Source organism: Plasmodium gonderi (genome assembly GCF_002157705.1).
Source record: "Plasmodium gonderi DNA, contig: Chr12, whole genome shotgun sequence".
NCBI classification, from domain to species: Eukaryota; Apicomplexa; class Aconoidasida; order Haemosporida; family Plasmodiidae; genus Plasmodium; species Plasmodium gonderi.
Genome location: NW_021628937.1, coordinates 2,992,085 through 3,019,052, shown reverse-complemented (window position 1 = coordinate 3,019,052; position 26,968 = coordinate 2,992,085). Strand labels below are relative to the sequence as shown.

General features: G+C 27.2%; 6 protein-coding genes across 6 annotated transcripts; 4 read left to right on the top strand and 2 right to left on the bottom strand.

Annotated features, from left to right (window-relative positions):
• Positions 1 to 1,162: 1,162 nt before the first annotated feature.
• Positions 1,163 to 4,194, top strand: PGO_126320 (RNA helicase; the record flags this gene model as incomplete). The annotated part of the gene is made up of 3 exons (XM_028689422.1): positions 1,163 to 1,206; positions 1,693 to 3,611; positions 3,830 to 4,194. 3 exons carry the CDS (start codon positions 1,163 to 1,165, stop codon positions 4,192 to 4,194), a joined length of 2,328 nt encoding a protein of 775 aa, XP_028545223.1.
• Positions 4,195 to 6,017: 1,823 nt separating this feature from the next.
• PGO_126310 (hypothetical protein, conserved) lies at positions 6,018 to 8,008 on the top strand (the record flags this gene model as incomplete). Its single annotated transcript, XM_028689421.1, has 2 exons — positions 6,018 to 7,818; positions 7,962 to 8,008. The coding sequence occupies 2 exons, from the start codon at positions 6,018 to 6,020 to the stop codon at positions 8,006 to 8,008; spliced, it is 1,848 nt and encodes a 615-aa protein (XP_028545222.1).
• A 1,524-nt stretch (positions 8,009 to 9,532) lies between these two features.
• PGO_126300 (serine/threonine kinase-1) lies at positions 9,533 to 12,061 on the bottom strand (the record flags this gene model as incomplete). Its single annotated transcript, XM_028689420.1, has 1 exon — positions 9,533 to 12,061. The coding sequence occupies one exon, from the start codon at positions 12,059 to 12,061 to the stop codon at positions 9,533 to 9,535; it is 2,529 nt and encodes an 842-aa protein (XP_028545221.1).
• A 2,751-nt stretch (positions 12,062 to 14,812) lies between these two features.
• PGO_126290 (hypothetical protein, conserved) lies at positions 14,813 to 15,268 on the top strand (the record flags this gene model as incomplete). The annotated part of the gene is made up of 1 exon (XM_028689419.1): positions 14,813 to 15,268. One exon carries the CDS (start codon positions 14,813 to 14,815, stop codon positions 15,266 to 15,268), a length of 456 nt encoding a protein of 151 aa, XP_028545220.1.
• A 3,761-nt stretch (positions 15,269 to 19,029) lies between these two features.
• On the top strand, positions 19,030 to 22,201 carry PGO_126280 (hypothetical protein, conserved; the record flags this gene model as incomplete). The annotated part of the gene is made up of 4 exons (XM_028689418.1): positions 19,030 to 19,318; positions 19,773 to 20,035; positions 20,158 to 20,226; positions 20,570 to 22,201. The coding sequence occupies 4 exons, from the start codon at positions 19,030 to 19,032 to the stop codon at positions 22,199 to 22,201; spliced, it is 2,253 nt and encodes a 750-aa protein (XP_028545219.1).
• A 2,011-nt stretch (positions 22,202 to 24,212) lies between these two features.
• PGO_126270 (hypothetical protein, conserved) lies at positions 24,213 to 26,168 on the bottom strand (the record flags this gene model as incomplete). The annotated part of the gene is made up of 3 exons (XM_028689417.1): positions 24,213 to 24,764; positions 25,074 to 25,456; positions 26,009 to 26,168. 3 exons carry the CDS (start codon positions 26,166 to 26,168, stop codon positions 24,213 to 24,215), a joined length of 1,095 nt encoding a protein of 364 aa, XP_028545218.1.
• Positions 26,169 to 26,968: the final 800 nt, after the last annotated feature.

The following is a 26,968-nucleotide window of genomic DNA, read 5'->3' as shown; positions in this document are numbered from 1 at the left end:
AAAAAAAAAAAAAAAAAAAAAAAAAAAAAACTCGAATTAAGTTTTTCTTTTCTATTAATTTTTTTTCTTTTCTTTTTTTTTTTTTTAAAGCAATAATAAACATAGGCTAATTATCGAATGTCCCATTTTGTGTTGACTTATTTTGTGCTTCATTTTATTTTTTTTCTCAAAATGGAGCTAAAACGAATGACAGCAGCACAAGTGCAAAAAAAAAAAAAAAAAAAAAAAAAAAAAAAAAAAAAAAAAAAAATAAAAAAAAAAAAAAAAAAAAAAAAAAAAAAAAAAAAAAAAAAAAAAAAAAAAAAAAAAAAAAATAATAAAATAATAAATAATGTAAAATAAAATAAAAAATAATAAACAGAAAAAAAAAAATAAAAAAAACAGAAAAAAGGTTTAGTGGTAAATAATACCTCAGCGCTTAATTCTCGTATTTTAGGCTATTCATTGTGTACCCCTTCGATATTTATAAAAATCATCTTTTATGATTTACGAATGGTAGCATGTATATATTGTGGTATCCACGTAAAACCTATATATAAACAATGCAACTAAGAATTTGTATTCGAATATATTCATAACATTATATTTCGTAATAACTACTTTTACTTTTCTCCCATATGGAATTTTGCATTCTCCTATTTTTTTTATTTTTCCTATTTTTCCTATTTTTATTCAATTTTTTTCCCCCACCTTCGTACTTTTATGTTTATCATTTAATTTTTCTTCTCTTTTATAATATCTATAACATTGGGTATTACATATTTCCACATTCCCCCCCAAATTTGTTCCACGTTTTGAGCACGTAAATACGTGCTTCTCCCCCTGCATAGTAATAAAAATTATTCACAGTTATTCTTTTTCGTTGTTGTATTTTTTTTTCACATTATTATCGTTGATATTTCGAGTGTCCTACATTATTTGCTAATCATTTTTATTATCCATCAAATGGAATCCAACCTGTGATTAAAAAAAAAAAAAAAAAAAAAAAAAGGACAAAAGGGGGATATATGTTCATACATTATATACATATGTAAATATAAACAAATTACTAAAAATATACATATGTAACAGATATATGCATATATATACATATTCTTACATATACACAAGAAAAAACCGTGAAGCAGAAATAGTGAGGAAAAGCAAAGTAAAACAGTGAAGAATGATTTTCAAACCTGTTGCTATTAAGACCCCCCTCCTTCAGGAGTAAGACCCACAGCATTGATATTTTGCAAATAATTATTTTGATCATACATATATAATGAGTTTGGATTGATGTTTATATTTTTTTCAAATGTCGCTTTTTCCTTTTTTTTATAAATTCTTTTGGGGAAATGAACCTTCTTCATTTTGTTCTGACATTGTGGGAACCATGTCGAAATTAGAACAATGAGGATTAATTTTCTCTTCACATTTATATTTTGCATATAGCTGAGTTCTTAACAAGTGCGAAATTTTATGACAATTTTTTTTTAGTTTTTTTTTTTTTTTTTTTAATCAATTATCATAATTATATGCAACAAAAATAAGCAGTACGGACACATTGGTACATTCTGCCACTTACCATTTCGTGACCTCCAATATATATACATTTTTCCCATAGAGAATATTTAGGGGAATTCTTCTTTTTGCTTACAAATTTTATTTTTTCTGATTTTACGCACACCTTCTCATTTCATCAACTTTTTTCAGATTTCGAAAAAAAGGATTGGTATCAATTGAAATTGCAAATGCAAGAAGTATAAAAGTGTTAACTAAAGACGATTTGAAAAGCACAACACAGGAATGTGAAAGTAGCCGCATTAGCAACAACAAAAAAAAAAAAAAAAAAAAAAAAACACATAGTGAAACGAAAAAAGGGAAGAAGTTAATATTACATAAGGGAAAGAAAAGGAAAGCATGTCAAGATGATAATCAAAAATTTTTGCAGAAGGGGAATTCTATAAAAGTTACGAATAAGATAATTGATAAAAAAGACAAAGGAAAAAATAAGTTAAATGAGGAAAACACGATTGGTAGTAAACCAATCCAAAGAAAAAGGGACAACCAAAATGAAATCCAAGATGATAAGGAAGATACTCCTAAAGTATTCAAAAGGAGGAAAAAAAAAAGAGGAAGAAAAAAAAAAAAAAAATCTCCTAATGACGCTAGTGAATGTATTGAAATAAGTTCCGCTCCATGTGCCCAAGAAAAGTTTAGAGACACGGTGGAGAGAAAGAAAAAAGAAAAATTAGACATAAATAAAATTATAGAAAACGAAGAAATCTTCAAAAATACAGACAATATAAAACACAAGGTGCACTACATAAAATGGAACATGAAAGGGAAAGTTAACATTCTGTATAGTATAATGAAATCATTGCTTGATGCTAAATTTTGGAAACCAACAGAAATTCAAGAGCAGACATTAGAAAATTCCATAAATTATAAGAAAGATATAATCGTAGTATCAAAAACGGGAACAGGAAAAACGTTAACATTCTGTATACCCATATTAAACAACATTGTGGATAAAAAAATAAAGGAATATGAAAAAAAAAAAAAATGCATTCCAAAACTTAGATGTATCATATTAGTGCCAACTAGAGAATTAGCAATACAAATTTTAAGTCACTTCAGTTATATAAATAAATATATCAATATTTACATTGCGACGATTATTGGAGGATTAAATATTAATAAACAGAAAAGAATTATATCGAACAAACCAGAAATTTTAATATGTACACCTGGGAGGCTAAAATATTTTTTACTTCTAGATAATAAAATTAATTATTTGTATAAAATGAAAAATGTAAGATATTTTGCATGTGATGAAATTGACAAAATGATTGAAACTTCCTTCATGAGAGATATAAACTTTATTGCAAAACATATATACAAACATGTCGATGATAAGAAGAAATTTATTCAGACATTTCTTCTTTCGGCCACCCTAGGACTAACCATTCATTTACAAAATGAAAATTTAGCGAAACTATTAAGTTATGTAACTATAAGGAAGGAAAAATCATGTATCATCAATCTGGCAGATGATGATGATGATATGGGTACCAATAACACAGGGAGTAGTATCTTACCAGATGGTCTTTCTCTGAGTATTGTGAAATGTGAAAAGAAAAAAATATTGCACATGCTCTTTTATCTTTTGAAATTACTTATCTTAAATACCCCTATAGACGGATCTAAAGATGACAATGATGATGATGATATTAGCAACTGCAATAACAATGCTGAACAGAGCCATGTTAAAAAAATTGTAATTTTTGTTAACACTATCAAAGAAACTAAAGAGCTAAAAATCATATTTCAATTTTTATTCTTTCATCAAGGATTAGAATCATCCATACCAAAAAAATATAAATGTTCTCTATCATTGAAAAAAAAAATAAGCGTTTACTCTATACATTCTAAACAAACATTAAAGGAACGTATGCAAAATATTTCCAAATTTTCTCAATCTACGAATGATGCTATTATATTTTGTACTGATGTATTAAGCAGAGGAATAGACTTGGATAAATGTGACGTAATAATTCAACTCAGTTGTCCTGTTTCGGATATTACCTTTGTTCATAGGTCTGGTCGTACAGCTCGAAATTTCAAAACAGGTAAAAAATGTACTTAATCCAAGATGCATATGTTAATATACATTTTATCACAATTGTTGTATGATTAGTTCTGTATATATATATCAATTTTTTATATTTTTGTTCTCATCACACATACGTTTATTTAAATATATATAAAGTGTCTCATTTTCTGCATTTTTTTTTTCCTTTTCCCCGTCCCCATCCCCCACCTATCACCATGTACTTATCTTTTGAAGGCACCTGCATCTGCTTCATAACAGATGAGGAAATCATACGTTGGAAAAATTCACTCCAAAAAATAGGTCTCAGTTTAGAAAAACTGAACGAACTTGAAATGATCAAACATCTTAGCGATAGTGATAATGCAAAAATACACAATGCAATTTTATGCTGTAATAAAATGGTAGAATTGCAAAATAAAATAAAAGATAATAAGAATGAATCCCATTTAAGTAAATTGGCTAAAGAAGCTGAATTAGATGACGAAGAGGAAAGTAGTTCAGATTCAGATAATCCATCTGGGAAAATGATGAATGAAGAGATTTTTAAAATTCTGTTACGCTTAAAGAAAGAGTTATATAGAACACTGTATAATGCATAACGGGAATGTCATGATTAGCACATAGTAGAAAGCTTAGAAATATATAAAAAAATATGGTAGGTGTGATTAAAACTTATATCTACATTTCAACATGTAAGAAGAAATGGATGAACATTTTTCCAACTTTTCAAATTTGTCAACATTTCAAATTTGTCAACATTTCAAATTTGTCAACATATCAAATTTGTCAACTTTTCAAATTTTCCTACTCTTCCAATTTTCCAACGCGTGAAATTACCCTATTAGGAATAAATTTTTTTCCTTTTAATAACTTTATGTGAACATATTTAAAACATTTATCACTTTTTTTATGCTGTTTTCTTGGTTAAAAATGTTGTAGGAGTTTTTTTAAATTCGTTCTGTGATCACTCGATTATTTTATCACGAACTCAGCACATATATCATTTCTTATATGAGTATAATGCGCATGTCTATAACCTATGATTATTGTTATTTTTTTGTACTTATTTTTTAATTTTTTATAATAATAATAATTATTATTTATTTTTTTTCCGTTCACGGTTATTTGCTTACACAAATGGCTTCTCTTGCGAAAACTGCATACAAAAGTTAATTTGTGTTTTTTTTCCTTAATATTTACATAAAAACCAAAACAAATATAAATGAATAATGAAATTATCAAAATGAATTAGGAACGTTTAACCCCTCTGCACAGGTAACACTTCATAATTTATAATCATCTGTATAAAACGTGACATATAAAAAAAAGAAAAAAATGTAGCGGAAAATTAAAGGGTATTCAAGTTTAGATACGCATACATATTCATGAACAAAAATGTGCAAAATTTGAAAGTGTCACTTTTCATATCTATTTGGGGGTAAATCACGTAATAACAGTTCGATGAATAATCATTGCTAAAATTAGAGATACCTTAAAAATAGTAGGGTTTTTCTGCACATGTTTGTCTTTTCATATTACAGTTTCGATAAATAATTAAGTAGTTGAATTGTTAATAATGTTTCTAACAGATTTGCATCTGGAGAAGTGAGAAGTGTATAGTATTTTTCATTTTTTTTTTCTATTTTTTTCTATTTTTTTTTTTTTTTTCTTAAAAAATTTCTACCTTGTACCTTCCGGTATTGCATAAAAAAATGAAAGGGATTCTTGGTCAATCTCTGAACAGCAGGTAAAAGAATAAAAATATATGAATGTTTATTTATATAGAACTATATTTATTTTGTTTTATTTTTATTCTATTTTTTCTTCCTCTTCTCATAACAACAACGAATCATCCATTTTTAATATCATTTATTCAACCACTCATTTTATTTTATCTCCTTTTTCTATTTGAACACAGACATGAGATTGAGTCAGGTGTAAAAATTCCCGTACACTGCAAATTTATGTGTCATCAATTTTTCTGGGACATTGATTATATATGTAATATTGTGTTTTCTCCTAACCTTAGGTTTTCCATGTTCAAGCGTATATTTATGTGATTATTCAAAGGCGTTCCCCCAATGCATGTGTGCACGTTTAAGTGTGTCATTATATATAAGCACAGGGAAAAGTGCACTGAAATATGAACATATGAATATATTTTTCTACTTTTTGTGGGATTTAAATCTTATAGGGGAAGAATAAGCTACCAAAGTTGACTATCATTTGTTTTTGTGCTTTTTTTTATTTTGTTTTGTTTGTTTTGTATGTTTTGTTTTTGTTTTGTATGTTTTGTTTTGCTTGTTTTTGTTTTGTATGTTTTGTTTTGCTTGTTTTTGTTTTGTTTGTTTTGTTTGTTTTGTTTTTGTTTTCATTTATTTTACTCTACTTTTTTCCACCTCCTCACTGAGCTAATAGAAAAATGAAAATTTCCCGGTGCTCTGTTCGTGCATTCAACACATACAATATCCCATCAATTATCAACAATACAAAGGTACACAAAACGTATAGAGAAAGCTATAGAAGAAATGAAGATGATTTATTAAAGATATACAACAAGGAATTAGTTGCATTCCCGTATGAAGAAGAGAGATATAACAAATTACTAAACATTCAAGGGACACAGAAAAAAAAAAACGTGGCTGATTTTTTCTTCAATTCGGATATGTATATAAATGTAAAGAATTACAAACTCAAAAATGTTACTTCATCAGATTTTTCTATTGCAAACATCGATAAATACTTCCTTTTCGAGAAGGAATATCTAGACACTTTTTTCCCCGAAGGGTTAGCAGGGGAATTGCCAAAGGACATTTTAATGCACAACGGTGCAAGCACTTGTGTCGATAGAAATGGGGATGCTAGTTTTGATAAACACAGTGGTAATAGTGAGGTCAATGTTAGAACGAGAACAATTTTATCTCCAAGTGAACATGAAGATGGGAACCTAGGGTTATTCCTGAGGGAACTAGAAAAAAACAACACCATAATAGATGAAAACAAAATGAAATACATCAATAATATGAAGGGAATAGGGCTTTTATTCAGAAAATTGACATACGAAATTATTGAAGAATTGAAAAATTTTGAAGAAAATTCAACTTTAAGAAAACCAAGGGACTCATACACATTGGATAGCTATTTTGCACAAAAGGACGAATCTACAGTATTCTACAATAGTGATAGTGCAACATGCTACATCAGAAAAAATGAAAATCATAACATGAATAACAGGTTCTACAATGTGGAAGGAAGAAGCAATAATACTGAAAGTCTGTACAAGAGCAGAAGCATCTTAATAGATGGAAAGAGAGGAACTGGGAAAAGCAGCATTCTCAATAGCATAGTTTTATGGGCAAAATTAAAACAATGGTTTGTTATCTTCGTCCCTGATATAAAAAAGTATAAATTTGATATTAACAACATTGTTCGTAGTAATACGAACTTATATATTCAACCAGAATTGAGTAGACAATTTCTTGAAGATATAGTAAAAGCAAATGAACCATTTTTAAAAAAACTCAAAGTAAGTAAAGAAATTCTACAAAATACTTGTTTAGATGGAACCCATTTATTATATAACAAAAGAATATATGATGATATTATTAAAAAAACTATCGATGTAGAAATAAAAAATGATGAACAAAATTATAATTCGTTAAGTGAAAAAGAAAAAAATTTTTATGTACAAAAATTATACAAATTTTACTATGATAATGTAAAAATCCCAAACATTTTAGATAAATTTTCTGTCCCATCCAATTTGTTAGAATTAGTAAATATTGGAATTAACAATTCTTCATATTCTAATCTTTGTATTTATGCATTATTTGAACATTTAAAAAAGCAAAATGAATTTCCTCTTCTAATTGTGGTCGATCAGTTTAATTTCAATTTAAGTGTCTCAGAATACTTATCCATAAATTTTGAAAACACAAAATATAATGGGTACATTCCTACCTACTATTTTACTATACCGAAATTGTTACTAAAATGGGATACCAACAAATATAAGAGATGTGTGAAAATTGTTTCCACATGTTGGGATAGAGAAAATCGAAGAAATTTCAGGCCTGAACTCTTGGGCATACACAAAACTCAAATAAAGACAGTTCGTAATTTTACCTTGCGTGAGTTTAAAAATTATGTTTCCCATTTGTATAATCAGGATGTGATCTACAATTTCGACATTAACAAGTTGGAGTATTTCTACATGTTGACTGGTGGGCATTTATTTATTTATTTTATTTTATTTTATTTTTTCGTTCCACAAGTTTTTCTATTTCCCCACTTGTCCGTTTCTTACGAGTGCATACTACTGTGTTAATTTAAAATTTAATTTTTTTTTTCTTTTTTTTATTTTTAGGAGGAAATGGGTTTCAAGCCAGAAAACTTTTAACCACATTATACTGAACAAACGCTCCTAAAACCTCCCAACCCCTACTACACGAGAATACATTGCAGATACTGGTTCGGTTCGCTCATACACAAAAAAAAAAAAAGCTATCATTTCCCTTTCTTTCTTGTTCCATGTTTGTGAAGAATCCTTTAAGAGGTATTTTTAAGAACAATCAAGCTCCTGCAATTGCACAGTCACTACCGCTATCACAACAGCTATCACAACAGCTATCACAACAGCTATCATTTTTTATTTTATTTTTACAGCGCACATTAACCACTTTTGTATTTCGCCCCTTTGATTGAGTCTTACGTCAATAATACCCCATCCAGTTACAAATACCAAATGTATCTTTGAATTTTCTTACATTTTAGTAACTCCTACTTGAAGACCCCATTAAACATTTCTTGCACTACTTCCGCCTCATGCACGTCAAAATTTTTATTTTATCACTTTATCATTTTATTATTTTTCTACTTCATTATTTTATCGCTTTATTATTTTTCTACTTTTTTATTTTATCGCTTTATTATTTATCGCTTTATTATTTATCACTTTATTATTTTTCTATTTTATTATTATATTTTTTTTTAAGTATTCCAATGGCTCTTTGTAAACTTGAAGATAGTCCATAAATATATTAACGAATAACAATGTTTTTATAAAACACTTCCTTGTTTCTTCATGAGTACGGGTTAGATTTGATTAAAACAAAAAATTGGGAGAAACAAGGTAGACTAACACGATGAACAAAAATGAACCACAACTTAAGGTAGAGACACATAAAAGCATAGTATTATGCATATATTATTTATACATATATCTAGGTATACATAAAATATTTTATTTTTACAAAAATAATCCTTCCAAATATAAAAAAAATAAAAACAAAAAAATAAATAAATAAAATGAAATATGTAAAACAAAATAAATAAGTAGAAATATAAAAAAAAAAAAAAAATACAACTAAGGCATTCGCATTCAATCATACGATATATTATCCATCATGGAAACCATTTGTACATGGATCTACATGCATGTGTGTGGAACAAGTGTAAAAAATGGGATAAACGAATACACATGGATTATAAAGGGTGATAATTTCAAAAAATGTTTTTCCTATAGACCCCTCAAAGAACGTAAATTAATAGCGTAAAACGGGTATGCGCCACAATAGCTAAAATCACAAATAAAAGATTAAGAGATGAATTGAAAAATAATGACAAATTAGGGGAATAAAAATAATCAGTTTCAACTAAATTCAAATGAAAAAAAAAAAAAAAAAAAAAGGTAAAAATAAAACACGAAAACATGTATATATACATGCGTACATACACAAATACATACAAACATACATATATACATATATATATATATATATATACGTAACAATAAATAAAATTGTGGGGAAGACAAAATGAATTGTCTATAAACAGGTTGGCTTCTGCAAAAACGTTTTCCCACCACTAATGATTCCGTGTCACCAATGGGTGCACATGTTCAAGCTGTTCCAACTTCACATAAGCAACAACCCAGAATTAGTAATATCCATAATCTTCTTGAAGAAATTTGTGCTTCAACAACTCCGACGGAGTTGGCCTGCGGGAAGGATCAATCTGCAGTATGCTATATAAAAAATCACAAAACAAATCATTCCTTATAAGTTTGTGCAAAGGTAAGGACCTTTTGACATACTTAATGGATTCAAAACTAGATGCATTTTCTGGCCAAGCCAATCTGAGTTCATCTTTACTTATATATTTAGCTCCGTTAGTTTTAGTAGCATCATATATCAATTTTTTGGGAATTGGTTGAATAATAGCTTCCATCAAGGCAAGATGTTCTAAGTGCTCATGCGTTCGAAATAAGAGGTCCCCTGTATAAAGTTCAGCCAACACACAACCAAAACTCCACATATCACTTGATACGTCCCAACCTATATTTAAAATAACTTCTGGAGCACGATATTGTCTAGTGTTTATAATAGATCCATGATAACCATCCTTAAAAGTAGCACAACCAAAATCAATTAATTTTATACCTGTTGATTTAGTTCTATATATTTGAACTCTCTTTCCATCTGTAGCTCTTCTAACACTTACTAATGTTTTTTCAAAATATGGATCATCTAATAAAATATTTTCTGGTTTCAAATCGGTGTGTGTTAGTGATATTTTTCGAAGATAATTTAATGCCTTTAACATTTCAATACAATATAATTTTATATCTTGTAAATGAAACCCATTATAATTATTCTTGGTAATAATTTCGTATAATGATGGACCCAAGGGTTCAAATACTAAACACATATGATCATAATACATAAATTTTCCATGGTACTTAACAATATTATTATTTTTATAGTCATCATTTTGAATTTTTTTTAATATATCTGCTTCTATTTTTGCAGATTTCGTATATTTTCTTATATTTCTAACAACTTTTACAGCGTAATATTTTTTCGTGTCTGTATGTTCACATAATAAAACTCTACCAAAGGTACCTTCACCCATTTTTCGTATAACTAGATAACAGTTATTTAGTATCATACCCCTTTTCCAACTAAAATGAACAATTTCATCATCCGAGTCATAATTCTCTTTTTTTTTTTTTTTTTTTTTTTTAATACTATTACTATCTTCTTTTTCCGAAAATTCTGTTCTATTTCTTTTATGGTTATATTTTTTTCTAACAGATGTGTCATCTGTTGATTCCCCTGGGGATATGTTTTTGTAGGATCCGCTGTGTTTATCAGCGTACTTTTTTTTTTTATTTACATATGAAGGGCAATTGCTGCCTCTTTGCGATGAATCACTTGTGTCTGTCTCCCCATATTTACGGATGCTATCTTTTCTGCGTCTCCTTCGTCTGCTTCTATGCCCGCTTCTTCTTCTGCTCCTACGTCTACTTCTAGTACCACTATAACTACTTGCAACATTTCTTCTTTTTCTTGTACCTTTAATATAATTACGAGAGTTCAGTAGTAGTGCACCTTTTTCATTATCATTTTTCCTGACGATGCTATTCCTCCTACTTCCCATTTTGTCCCTCGGATCAAATTTTCTGGAATCATCATCATTCGTAGTATCACTATTTTTTAACTTATATGACTTGTTGGATTTATCATCCTTGTCTTTATATTTACATATCCTTACTGCTGTGGATGCACTAGCTCCATTGTATGAACTTCCCACGCTACCTGTTGTTTTGTGATGCATATCTGTTTCTTTATATCTACCATTTCTGCTAAGGTCATTTCTCCTATTATTCATCCTGTCAATGTAACTATTATAACTTTTTGAATTACTTCTAGAAATATTTTTATTACCGTAACGTATTTTTTTCCTTTTTAAGGTTGTTCCATCATTAATTAAATAATATTCATTATTGTAGAAAATATTCCCTTGTCCATAATGAGTATCATAATTTCTCCTATCACTATTATATATATTTTTTTTATAAGAATAATAGTTTCGCTTTTTATATATATTAAAATTTTTCAAATAATTCCTTTTATGTTCATTATTGCTATACCTCGATTCTATGTACACTTTGTCATTTCTTTGTTCTTTGTCATTAATTACTCTCATGGACGAGTAGCTACGTTTCCTTCCATTTTTATACACTCCAATTATATTTTCATCATCATTGTAATTTTTAAATTTTTTAAAAAACTTGTTACCTTTCCGATTGGAATTACTCGTACTGTTAAAGCTCCTGAATCTTTTCCTCCTCGGGGGAGCTTTAAAGTTGTTATTATAAGGGTTGTTATAAGCGTTACAATATACGTCATTATAAGAACAGTTATATGAACTATTGTAAGAGCTACCGTGTAAGCTATAGTAACTGTCGTGCACATTGTTGTAAGCATTATTATTGCAATATCGATAGTCGTAATTGTTATTTCTTCTGGAATCATTAAAATTCTTGTTGGAACTATTTCTATGCATGTTCGAAAAACCCATATACTTACTATTTATACCACTCACGTAACTCCTATAATAATTGTATTCTCTACATTTTTTACTGTATTTTTCGTTATTCTCATTGCACTTATCTTGAATCATATTGTATTTTTTTTTTTTTTTTTTTTTTTTTTTCCAATATGTGAAAAGGAAAAAATTTTTAAAATTGTAATCACAACATTACTCTATTTTTTTTTTTTTTTTTCTTCTATTTCTTCTCAAACTTTATTCATATGAATGCATTAACTTTTTAAGAAAATTAAAAGGAACAAATAACGCGACTTTTAATTCTTAACGAATGATATATTTCAAGGTGGTGAGGGGAAAAAGGGTTATCATATAAGTATATGCGCGGAACGTATAAATATATTTTATAAGTATGCGTCACATATATGTTCATATAAAATATGTAAATAATATACACATACAACATATTAATACATTTCCCCCCCCTTTTAAATATAGTCTCATGTGATACGCATTAAACAACACCTATCAGGAGAAACTATACATGGTGAAATATCCTTAGGTGTCATATATACATATGTGATATGTATGTGTTGTGCTAATTTCACATATTTTTTATTTAAGTCAATCTCAAAGGTGTTAATCCAAATTGTGCCGGGGAAGAATAGGGATGTTCCACTATTGTAAATCCAAAGTCTTCTTTTTAAATTTATAAATATGTTATGTATGCATGTATATATATGTAATATATATATACATATATGCGGGATTAAAAAAATTGTGAAAAAGTGGTGATGAAAAGAAAAATAAAAGGGAAAACATAGCAAAATTGTATATCTATTTTGTATTCAAAATGATGAATATTTTTCTCAAACATTTACATTAACTTTATTTTATTTTATGTTGCCTTTTTTTTTTTTTTTTTTTTTTTTTTTTTGGTAAATTTTAAAAAAGTTCAAAAATAGAGCAGTCAATATAAGTACGCTTTAAAGAATTTAAAAAAAAAAAAAAAAAAAAAAAACATTCGGGAATTTTAAAAATTAATACCTATTTCACAAGAAATAAACTTTCTTTTTTTTATCCATAACAATGCCTTTTTACGAAGTACACGTAGAAACAGAGACAACTGTTTCTTTTTTTTTTTTTTTTTTTATATAATTTATTAGATTGCCTTGAGAGATAATCGTAAGGTATTAAAATGGCATATAAAGCTTGAGGCATTTTACACTACTACACAATTGTTATGCCAGTTACTTCATATATATTATATATAATACACCCTTTTTTTCCGTTGTGTCATGTGAGATTTTATGATTATATATTGTGCATGTTATTATGATTTAGGCTCCTTGTTTGCAATAATCAAAATAATTAAAAAAAAAAAAAAAAAAAAGATACAAAAAAAATACAGTCCCTCTTTACACTTCTTTTATCGAACTGTTTCGTCATAACATAAATTAATAATAGGATTTTTAAATTCACGTTTCAAAAATTATTTCCGTCAAGGGACCTTTTTTTTTTTCTTTTTTTCTTTCAAATTATTTACCATTTGATATTTGAAATTATGAATTTATTTTTTCTTCTTTATTTCATTTTATATTTTATTATTTATTTAATAACATTTTTTATTTTTTTGTTTCCCCCGTTTTTCACACTTCTAAGCACAGTTCAAAAAATTGAGGAAATAATTTTTTTTAGGAGTAAAAAAAGAACGAACAAAATTTTTAAATGAAATAGCTATTTGTTCACTTATTTGCCTCGCATTTTTCCTAAACCTGAAGTTAAATTATTATGTAGAAAAAAATTATACCCGTGAGATTCATTTCCCTTTTGCTACTATGCATGTATAGTTTAACTTTGTATATGCTGTTGGAGTTAAATTAAAAATGCCCTTTCTTTCACTATTTTGAAAATTTATATTTTTTTTTAAAAAGAAGAAAATAACCACACAACAAATTCGATAAAAAGTAAATAAATAGGCTATCACGATTATGACATTAATTATGCCATTCCCAGTATAACCGGAAATTCTTTATGTTAGTGCTTAACAGGAAACTTTTTATTTTCTAGTCATATTTCGCATATACATTTATATTTGCAGTTGTATGCATATCTTTGTAACAACATCATACTTGCAAAATCTTAATTCGTTAAACAAAAATGAAGCCATTATTTGCATAAAACATTCACAAAATTGTATGGATATTTTGTGGAAACAACAATAGAGAACTGTAAGATTTTTTGTTTTTAGCGCAGAAATAGCGTAGTTATACAACGACACTGTAAATTCAATTTAATGGGAAATAGTTCCTCTTATAGGATAAATTGCCAAAAAGGGAATATATTATACGCTTAAAATTATTAATTGTTTGTAAATATTTTTAAAAAAAAGACTGAATGGCAAAACAGAATGATAAAATAAGATATTACATCAGACACATAATAGTATTCTAACAAATTAAGAACATTTTTGTTTCTCTCATGTAGCGAATTTAGTGTAACCCAACGTATACCCAATGTTAACACTGAATATATTAAATGTAAACCCTCCCCCCCCCAAAAAAAAAAAAAAAAAAAAAAAAATATGTTGGCATAAATTATTTTAAAAGTTATCAATGTCTTTTTCCCTTTTTACACCCATCTTAAATGAATGAAATTTAAAATATGAAGCTTATTCATAGAGAATTAGTAGAATTATATTTTCCTTTCATATATATCCAAACATTTAAAAAAAAAAAAAAAAGCAAGTACATAATTAAGTAAATACGTCGTTACATACGTTATATATAATTAAATATACATGCGGATCATTGGAATAGTGCACTGTTTGTAAATTCCCGAAAATATCATTTTCCAAATTTTATATTTTTATTACAATTAATTGGAATGGACAAAAAAGAAAGTGCTAGACCCACAGGAGGTCAGAAAGACCTTGTATTAGAAATAAAAAAAGATGATTACGTAGAAATTCTTAAAAACTTAAACTCTTCTATTAAAGAATTTCAAACAAATTTTGGATTATTAAAGACACATTACTCATTAAAGGATTTGGAAAAAGTATTAAACCCCGTTCAGTACGCCGATTACAATTCATTTCTTGCTTACGCCATTTGTTCTATTTTTCATTCCTATTTGAAAATATCAGGTAATTTTCTTATCAATCATCCAATTAAAAATGAGTTAAAAAAAATACAATCTCTAATGAATGAAATAAAAGAAAAAAATCCAGAAAATAATGAAGATAAAAGATCTCTTACAATTAATAAAGAAGCCTCTAAAAGGATAATAGATTCTTGTATTTCTTATAATAAAGATTTAAAAAAAAGAAAATATTTTAAATGAACACTATTCTGAACATTCTTGTTTTCTTATTTTAACTTAACGCATGAAGTTTTTATTCATTCCATATATCAACATTTTACATGCAACAAAATTTTGGAAAGTTAAAAGATGTTACTTCTCCAACGAGGTAAATATGCAACTGGTAATTAGCAAAAAGCAAGGAACGTCTTAAAAATAATTTTTTTTATTTTACGCCGAACAGCTACTTTATATATTCTACAGTACCTCTATTTTTGTCCCATGTTTGGCACAACACGCTCGTTTATTTTTATCCATTTGAAAATAATTTTAAAGCAATAATTATTTGGATAATTTCAAGAATTTATATATTCCTTTGCCTCTTTTTTTCTTTTTTATTAATTTTTATTTATTATTTTTTTTCCTTTTTTTGTATCCCGCTGACATTTTAAGAAAACAAAGAATTCATTTGTTCCAATTTGGACCCAATGTATTTTTATAATTGACTTTTTTCATTTGATTTATTTAGCCATATTTGAAATTGTGTGCAGGGCTTATGTATTCTTGTACTGTTTAAAAATTAACAAACTTATTTTTTTTTTTAACGTTTGTTTCAATCAACGTTGTTTTGTTTTTTAAAATATGAACCTAAAAAAACCTCACAATTTTCATCATTTTAAGGAAATCTCAAATTTCATATATTTTCAAACAATATACACATATGTTTATACGCAGTGGTACTCATTTGTTCTGGTGGTTTTTGTAGTCTTTTCCCAAAAAAAAAAAAAAAAATGTACTAGACTTTTTAAAGAAAAATATTCTGCACATTTAAGAGCGTTTTATTGAAAACACATATATATATATATTCATATTCTGTGGCAAATTGTGGCAATTCTGTTATCATATATGTTCTACATATATGCATTGCAAATGTGGGCAGAAACAAGTGTTTCACTCTTCACATCCCTATTATTGTATACTTTTTATTTCTTTACATTGAATACCTGATCAAATCCACAGTTTAATAAGAGTGAATTTTATAACAAATCATCAAGACACTGCCTAAATGTAGATAAATAAGAACATTGCACGTAATATATTTTTTTTCTTTCATCACATTCCTGTCTAAACAGTAAATTCAATATGTATTCACGCATACATGCATTCCCACATATATGTGTGAGGATCATATCCTTCTTTATATGTTTTGGAGATATGTCAAAAATTAAACACCATTACAGATTGTGATACATGGTGGTAATAAATACATGCATTATGGTAGACCTCCCTTACAAAACTTTATAAAAAATATATTAATATGTACGTACATGAAAAATACTTTACAAATGATCAATGGATGTTCTATAATTTTGCTATATTCATCTAAATAAATTTCAAAAAAAAAATATATGAATTCATTTATGTGTGTTAAGTTAAAAATGCACATAATTACACCAATAAATCTATATTCTGTATGCATTAAATTGGAGAAATATTATATATTTAATGTTCTCTTTAAAATTATAGTCTGTCTCTGTGCATAATTTTTTTTTCTTATGCACTGAAAAACAAAAAGAAAGCTCTTACAAAAATTGCTCTTTTAAATGTAAAAGTAAAAAATAGTGCTTTTCTTTGCATTATAAAAATCGTTGAATGTTTGGCGTTTTTGCATATTTTCAATTGTAATGCATATATACATATGTGCATGAACTTTACATAAGCAAAAATAGTCAAAAAAGAAGAAAAAATTCATATATTTTTAAGTACACAATTTTTGCAATTTTTTTTTTTTTTATGGGTTATAGTATGTATGATTATGTGTATATGTATGTATATATATATTATATATATATACATATCATGGGTAAAAGAAATATTTATATTATTTCATTTTTTTCTTTTTTAGCGCGCTTCCATGCTGCATGTAATAAAACAAGTGCATGGCATTTCATCATTTCGTCATTCCGTCATTTCGTGCCTGATTTTTTTCATAGCAATGATTTTATAATATAGCAAAAAAACAGCTTTACTTTTTTTTTTCTTTTCTTTTATTCAATTTTTTTTTTTTTTTTAACTAATTTATTCAATGCATAAAAATAACCTCAGAAAAAAAGTCATTTTGGAGTTAGAAAAATTGTATGTATATAAATAAAAAGCATTGCGAAACAAATATATAAAAAAATATTGTACATAATATATATATATATATATACTTTTCTTTTTTTTTTTATTTTTTTACTTATATATATACATTTTTTAAGTTGTACTTATATATATCTCAATCTCAAAATAAAATAAACATGGAAAAAACATAAACCCTAGTGAATTGCATTTGTGTTATGAGTAGTTGCTAAAAAAAAAAATCTTTAAGAAAAGTATAAATGCTTAAAATGGAAGAAGATTTCAGTATTTAAATAATCTTCTTTTGAACCTAGCATTTTTTTGTGAATTAAATACATTTTAATGAGATGATAATAACACAGAAAAAGGAAAGAAATGTTGATGATAGAAATAAACGAATTGTACTTGCATGAAATATGAAAGTTCTGTCATGAATCTCTGAAATAATAGCAGAGCGTATATAAATAGGCTTATGTGAGAAGGAAACCCTAATAAATTTTAAAATTTATTTTATTTTATGTTTTTTTCTTTTTTCTTTTTTCTTTTTTTTTTTTTGCGTACACAATTATTTGCATAATATAAGAAGGTTGATGCATGTTATAAACACATTTATTTAAAACACAATATTTGCATGGGAAATGCAAAAGGTATTAAATGGTTATTTAAAGTTGAATTTGATTAGGGCCACCTTTTGCTATTATGTAAATTCTTTTTTTTTTTTTTTTTTTTTTTAAATCGAGAAGTGCAATCGACATAAATATTAATAAAAGAAAATACAATAATTCGCTATTCTTAAGTATAAGTAAGCCAGTATATATATATATATGCATATATGTACCTCCACATTTTTATAAACACCTCTGTTTGCCCACACTATGTACACACGCAAAGAACACTAACCCTTCGTTATTGCGTGTAGTTGAAACGTATGTTGGGAACAACACGACCTTGATCGTTGCATACCTTTTAATGCAAAGTGTCACTATATATAAGTAGCATAGATTTATGTAATATAAAAAGGAAAATAAAATTAAAATAAAAAAGACACCGAAATACTCTTTAGGCTTCGCACATATTAAAGTGTTTACATATATGTTTCATACGTTGAATACACACACATATATTCAAGAATATATATGTGCATGTATGCATATATATATGTATGCAGATACATATAGGAGTGAGATGAACACCTTTGGAGATTTAAAAACCATCTGTAGGAGAACGTCCAAAACACACACAACTCTTTTTCTTGTCCCGCATTTTTTCGTATCACACTAGTGCATATGTATATATATATATATATATATATACATACGTTAATGAATGCTAGAAGCAATAATAAAATATACCAGAAACATTTTTGCACAACTAAGAACAGCACAACAAAGTATTTTTTCAGTACAACGTTCAAAGTCTCTATAGAAAAATAGCCTTCTTCAATTTTTTAAGAAATACAAATGAAAAGTACATAATTTTATTTTTTTAAATACCGATTTACATTTTATAACCACTTTAGTGGGAAATAATTTATAAAATTAAAAAAACAAAAAAAAAAAACAAAAAAAAAACAAGATTGATAAAGAGACAAAAAAAAGAAGGTTAATTCTTGTAAGGCTAATTTTCTAATGACGTATCTTTTTTTTTTTTTTTTACATTTTTTTTTGTAAAATATCGAATAAATGACCGATGTGCAAATGCAAAATCAAACTAGTAGCTTGAATACTAGTAAAAAAGATTATGAGAATAGATATGATGATAAGGCGCCTAGAACTTTATGCGTAAAAAACATATCAAAAGAGACAAAAGAAAGCGAACTGTTGGACTTATTTAAGAAATTTGGTTCTATAGAAAGCATAAATCTTAAAGTAAATAAAAATATTGGACCTTATGCTATATACGCTCACGTTCTTTTTAGCGCTCCGGAGGAGGCTAAAAGATGTCTAAAGCAAATGAATGGGAAAATTTTAAGTAATTTTTCATTAAAATATATTTTTGCACGTGCGTTAATTTCTGCATTTGTACATTTGTACATTAGTTCAGTTGTTCACCTGTTCTTTTGTTCATTTATTTTCCTACTTTGTTGTTTTCTTCAAGCTTTTTTAGTGGTTCTTTGTCTCAGTTGAACATCTTTTCATTGTCAGTATGTTCCATTTGTTCATACATCATCCATTCATAGTGTAGTACTCATTATAATCCATTTCTATAATGACTTACTAGCGTATATCTTTTGTATATCCTTTTACATGATTCCAGTTATAAAAATAATTCCCTTGTATCATGTTGCGCCTTATTTCCTATGCTTTACGTTTCATGTTTTGTTATGTTTTCAATATGTCATTCATAGAAAAGTATATTCCATATTGTATGAATGGTTTATACATTATTCTACTTTTCCTTTTTTTGTACTTACGTATTTATATAGATGGAAGAGCTTTAAGAATTGACTTTAAAAGAAATAACAACAAAATAGTGGATGATAATGATGATGATGGAAATAGCAATGTGAACAACTACCAGTACATGAACAGCAATAATAATAGCGGTAACAACAATGGAAGCATAAAAAGTAATGTAAACTATGCAAATGTTGCCATGAGCAACAATAAATTCCATCGGAAAATAAATAGGAACAATCATTTCTACAACCATCGATACTCCAACAATAATAAGCGCATGGCGAGGAATGTAATTTTATATGATACTTTAAGAAGTGTTCTTCGAATTCAATTTACATATCATTTGTTCCTTCTAGTGTCTTATATATGCTCATATATATATATACATATATATATTTTTTCATACCATAGGACGGTACTCTAAATGAGGACAATATTAATCCATACGACTCGGAGACAATTAAATTTCGAGAACATGAAGTACGTTAATTTCTTATTTTTTTTAGTAGTTTTTTATTATGTATATATTTTTAAAATTACTTTACATTTGTTTGACCATTTTTTTTTTTTTTTTTGAGTTTTTTTTTTTCTATGAAAACTGAATACATATTGTGAACATCCCAAATTAATGGTCTACGTATCCTTTAATAACACGTTCTTTTTTTTTTTTTTTTTTTTGCATTTTTCACATTATAATTATTAAACATATGTGGAGGTATTTCACATTTATTTTGTGTTCCTTTTTCATAGTCTCTGCATTTGCCACTCATAATTTTTTTTTTTTTTTTTTTTTTTTATTGTAACATCGATTTGACCAACGTAGCAGGTAAATAAACGATTACGCACAGGTGGTAACAGTATCATTGAAAATATGAAAATAAGCAATCAGAACAATTTAAACAGCCAAACAAATTTACATAGACAAACAAATTTAAATAGAAAAGATGTAGATATTAATAAATTAATAAAAACGTACGATGAAAATAAGATTTTAAGTAAACCAAACAATGATGTTAAAAATAACCAAGTAGAAGAAATTTTACAATTTTTAATTAAAGATGCTATGAACAACCCCCCAAGAATAAAATTATATTTATGTGATCATTTGAGGAAATGCGCCCAGCATGTTTTTAATAGACCATCTATAAATTTGAACATAGCAAATAGTAATGTGAAGAATAACATCGGGTCAAATAATGAATCCAATGGAATTAGCAATACAAATAGAATTATTGGTAATCCCACTGCCCAGTTACATATGTCTGAACAAAGTAATATGTTGATCGGCTTAAAACAACACATGATTAATAATGAATTATCGAACAAGAAAAAAATGGTGACTCAAGGGAATGATAATCTGTTAAATGTTATGTATAATGGAGGATTAGCAAAAAGTGGAAATAATATCCTTAACATGGACTTGAACAAACCAACTAATTTGAAATACTCCCCGTGGAAAGGTATCCTAGAAATGAGAAATAAAGAAAATTTAAATATTATCGGTTATGAATTAAATGGGGAAACGAATAAATTTTTAAATAATAATATTACCAACATAATTATAAGTCATAGGAAAAAAATGAAAAACATACCCAAAATAGCAACCACTTACTATTTCCAAATAGAGAATAAGGAGGATAAAAGTATTTTAGATTCATATAAAAACTATTTTAATAGTAAAGATAGAGTTGGGTTATCCTCAATGAGTGAAGATTGGCACATGTATCTTATTTTTCCAGGTAGCCCTATATTTAACGAATTTTATAACACTATTAGCGATATGAAGAATTTAATTGGATCAAACAGTTTGAACTCTTTAAATAATATCTTTATTGGAATTGTGTGCTATAACCCTCAAATTTCCGAAAGAAAAAATGTGGGAGCACCGTTAAGGACACAAAATCCAGATACTACTACCGTCCACACTTTTAATCAATCCAACATAATAAATGTTAACCAAACCGGTATGACTAGCAACATACCAAATATGAAGAATCAACATAAAAGTAATTTTACCAATGCAACAAATGGTATTGATCCCAATTGGATCTCTAACAATAATGCGCACAATAATTTAACAAAACAAGGGATTAGCAAGAACATCGCAATGAATAATAATTTACCCATGCACAATAATACTTTAAACTTAAATAATATACAGGGTGCGACAAATAATAAACCTTTCATCACAAATAATTTGATCAATGGTGGCAATAGTTCTAGTAATTTTCCATTAGAACACAAGAAAGATACAGGAACAGCAATTACAACTCAAGTAGTATTACGAAATAATCAAAATGCTCCAAAAATTAACACATCTCAGAATAATTTTAACACACAATTGAATCAGGTAAATGATATAAGTGAAGAAAATCGAAAGGAAGAAAATAAAAATGAAGTACCAAATTGGCTCAACCAATTTAGCTCATTAGCAGCATATCTTGTCAAAAAATAGGATTTAAAGTTTTGCTTTGTATTTGCTCTGTTTTGTGCGTGTACCTTTTTTCAAGCAACTTGTTTCTTTTTTTCTTTTTTTTTTTCTTTTTTTTTTTCTTTTTTTTTTGTTTGTCTCATCTACTACATACCTCATATCTCTGTTTTCGTTTATTTGATATATGTTGTTTATATCATATCATTTGTATATCTAATATGTGTTCTCTTTCCTTTTTGTGCACCATTCTTTGGTGTTTTTTTTTTTTTTCCCCTCCCCCCCCCTTTTTTACAATTTGTACGCAAAGGTTCGATAAGCTTCCAAATTATCTGTAAGTATGAGATAAAAAATTATAAGTGAACAAAAAGGAGAAAGAATAAAAATCCCATACAAGAATAGATATTTAAATACTAGATTCAGAAAATATTTTCCAGAAAATGTGTACCCATACATCGATCATCATATATATATGACATAACCATTCAAAAGGTGAAGTAAATATCTGAGAATCACAAATTTGTCAAAAAGGAGGGGAAATAAATATATACCTTTACATATGAACATACACCTATATGTGGCACATATATACATATAACCCATTTGGATGTCGAAAATGGGAAATGTATATATCGCCCAGGTGCAAAGCTATGTATTTACGCACGTGCTATTTTATATGGTGTATATATATATATATATATATATATATATATATATATATATATATATGCATATGTGTGTGTATTTATCACCATAAAATTTAGTTATGATTACACGTGAAGGGCAAACAGATTTTATTACCCAAGTTTCTTCTAATATATTTGTCATAAAGTGAGTATATTGCTTTTCATTCCCCCTTATTTTATTAATTTTAAAATGTAGAATTTTTTTTTTTTTATTCCCTTATTTTTATTTCATATTATTTATTTCATTTCCTTTTTTAAAAAAACTAAAAATAAAATAATAAAGTAAAAAAATGATAAAATGATAAAATAATAAAGTAAAAAAATGATAAAATAAAATTTTTATTTTTAAGCAAAATTGGAAAGCTTTAGTTCTCTCTCACTTTGGTAGCATCAAGGCAATGAAGAATCTTTAAAATGAATATACATTATAATGGCTCTTTTCATGCGCAACATATCACAGTTATTTGTGTTTTTATTTTTCGTTGCCTACACTTCTAGGAACATGCTCATGAGAACAATATATATAACTGCATTAGTTTCTTTAGAATAGAAAAATCTCGTAGGATCCTACTTAACCATATAACAGCGTGCAAATTTTTTATTCAAAATTGTATGAACATGTTTTCCAAAATGCACTTATTAATTGGGCTTAATCATGCTCACGCAAGACGAATTTTGTGTGTGAACATTTGTGGGTGAAAAGGTCTAACGAACATTTTGCGAATGAATATATACGATACCTACAAATGACAAAAGCATGAAAACATATTCGGTATATTAAACAGTGAGAATTGCGTTTTTCACACGACACAAAATTTTCTATGGAAACTTTTTCTTAAGGAATTCTTAACGCGTTGTTAATTCTAGTGTAATACTTTAATTATTATATATTTTTTAAACAAAAAAAAATACTCATATTAGCTTCATTTCAGTTTAATTTTTAAAAAAATACGGTTATTTCACATTTGGACAGATGCTTTTGCACGCCAATACATACACATATGTATACATGTGCAGCATGTGCACATAGATGTATGTACATAATAGTATACACCTACACATATACAAACATACATGCAAGTAGGAAAAACACACATGCAAGTAGGAAAAACACACATGCAAGTAGAAAAACACACATGAAAATACAAACAAACATGCAAATACAAACAAACATGCAAATACAAACACACATGCAAATACAAACAAACATGCAAGTATAAACAAACATGCAAGTATAAACATGTATACAGGTAGAAAAATACACATGCAAATACAAACAAATGTACACATAGATGCACAAAAAATGGGGGTGGACATATGGGGGAGAAAAAAAAAAAAAGGGTTGATTCACATCATTTGCTGGTCAAGGATGGAAAAGCCCTTGTATCGTTAATATTTGGTGGATCTCTTTTTTTTAAAATTTTTTCATCCATTTGAATTTTTGTTTTTCCTTCCATCTTATTATTCCAATTAGCTTCATCAAATTTTTTATAGTTTCTATAACTTCTACGGAATCCTGGTATTCTATCAACTCTCCCCCCTTCTTCTAATATATACTGATAAACATTAATTGCTTTCCTCTTAGGATGATCTGATTTCCCCTCATTCTCCACATTATCATTTCGTTTTAAATTGGTGTTATTATTTGATGTTGTATTAAATTTTTCATTATTCACTTCATTTTTTTTTGTCTTTTTATCACTACTATCTGCTATTATATTTTTTTTAGAAATTAATTTTTTCTCTTGTTGTCTTCTATAGAGATCATAATCAATAGTAACTGATTCATGCTTTCTCGTTATGTTAATATTTTCTTCATAATTCTTATTTTTTGAATCTTGGTATGATTCTCTTTTTCCACTATCATACATATTTCTACTATCGTTATATTCGTTGAACATTTTCTACATGGATGAGGAGACGGAAATGTGCAACAGAAATGGATTTGCGTTCATGCAAATTCGTGTGTATTTTACAGCATATATATATATATATATATATATATATATATATATATATATATATATATATATATATATATATATGTATCAATAGTAATGCGTAACTGCCTCGTCATCTATACATGTGCGCATATTTACAAAAAAGACAGCAACATAATCTAAAACAATCTCTCATGTGTATATGCATTAACACACATATGTGTGTGTGAAATGAGTTACTATTATAACATGATTTTTTCTTTTATGTCTTACCTCCCTATAATCTATTTTATTATAATTATATGAAGAATTATAGTTCCTCCTATCGGAGCCAAATTTGTAATCATAATTCCTTGAACCCCTATAAAAATTACTGTTTGATAAAATATTGGTAGAAGAATTACTATATCCTCCTCCTGCTCTCTTTCGAGGAAATTTACTTCTTATATTATTACCCCTTGGATGGAAATTATCTCGGTAACTTCTGTTGATGTTATTACTTTCCTTTAATTCATTAACTGATGAACTGATATATTTATTGTATTTATCATTATTATCATTATTATAATTATTAGAAGTTGTTATTTTTTTTGCGTTCTGTTCTTTAACCGTCGCGGGAGGTTTAACGTCCTTCACTTCTGGTAACTTTTTTTTTTCTACACAGTAAATGTTGGAAAAAAATAGCATACATAAAAAAAAAATAAAAAAAGTGAAAAACACTTAATTGTAAGTAAACCTACACATGATATCGTGCTTCTATATATATTTTATAACCTAATCAGATGCAATTACATAATTCACTTATAACAATTTTGCAAAAAAAAAAAAAAAAAAAAATCAACCTAGTCAACTCAAACTTTATGTAGAATTTTTTATTTTTCTGTGCCATAAAAAATTATATAAATTTTTTCACAACAAGAAGTTACACATCGGTTAATCAATATGGATATGTGTTCATTCGATTTGCATATAACTGTGCGTGACGCTGTTTTTTTTTTTTTTTTTTTTTTTTTTTTTGACAAAAAAGAGAAATCAACATGTAAATATATATACACATCGTTACATGCATACACCTACACAAATACACACGTGCATCTGTACACACCACACATACATGTGTATATATGCATATATACACATTTACACCTACGCCCCACTACAAGTATTCGCGTAGAAAGATGTTGTTAAAGGACACTCATGCATTTTACCTGTACTTTTACTATTGGTATTATCCTCATGGACACTATTTATTTCACGTTTCTTGAATTCTTTTAATTTTTTATTTTGATTTTCTTCATCTGAATTATCCGTGTCAAAAACAGAGTATTTGTTCGTCGTGTGGACATTATACTGAATCTTCGCCGCCATCCTTTTGGCGTCTTACAACTTTTAGGATACAATGAAGAAAAGGAAAAAAGTTTAAGCATTTAAATGGTTACGTGACTAACATGTTAATTGTATGAATGGCTATTCTGTTAATGTGTTAAGCATATAAATGCATTGTAATGTGGCATAAATGTGTGCATACATGTATGTTTATATATATATATATGTGTGTGCATAAATTTTGTGCGATCAATTCGCGCTGTCCCAGTTGTAGGAAGCCGACGTTGCGAATTATACATATATAAAGCTAAGCAGAAACATGTATATATATTATTTTTATTAACATTTTTATATGCTTGAAAAAAAAAAAAAAAAAAAAAAAAAAAGAAACGTGCGTCACAATGTTTAGCACCTACGTAGTACCATATAGTAGTATATGATGCTCTAAAGCTGTGAAATTCTCATTTAATATTAATTTGTACTTATACCTTAACTATTTAATTTTGGGTGATAAAAGATGGTGGTTTTAAATTGTTTAACTATTTGTTGCTTCAAATAAGGGGAGAATTGTATCTTACCGAATTTTTATACGCAATTGAAGAGAAATAATGAAAAAAAGTAAAATATATATATATATATATATATATATATATATATATATATATATATATATATATGTATATATGCTTACATATATGCTTTATGTACATGTGCATATGTAAGCAACCTCTGTATTGTGCATGAACATATGTTGCGTATATTTTACGTGCCACAGTGTGGGTATAAAAAATGACGCACATTTTTGTAAGCGCTATGTGATGTTTTTAATTTGACATTTTTCC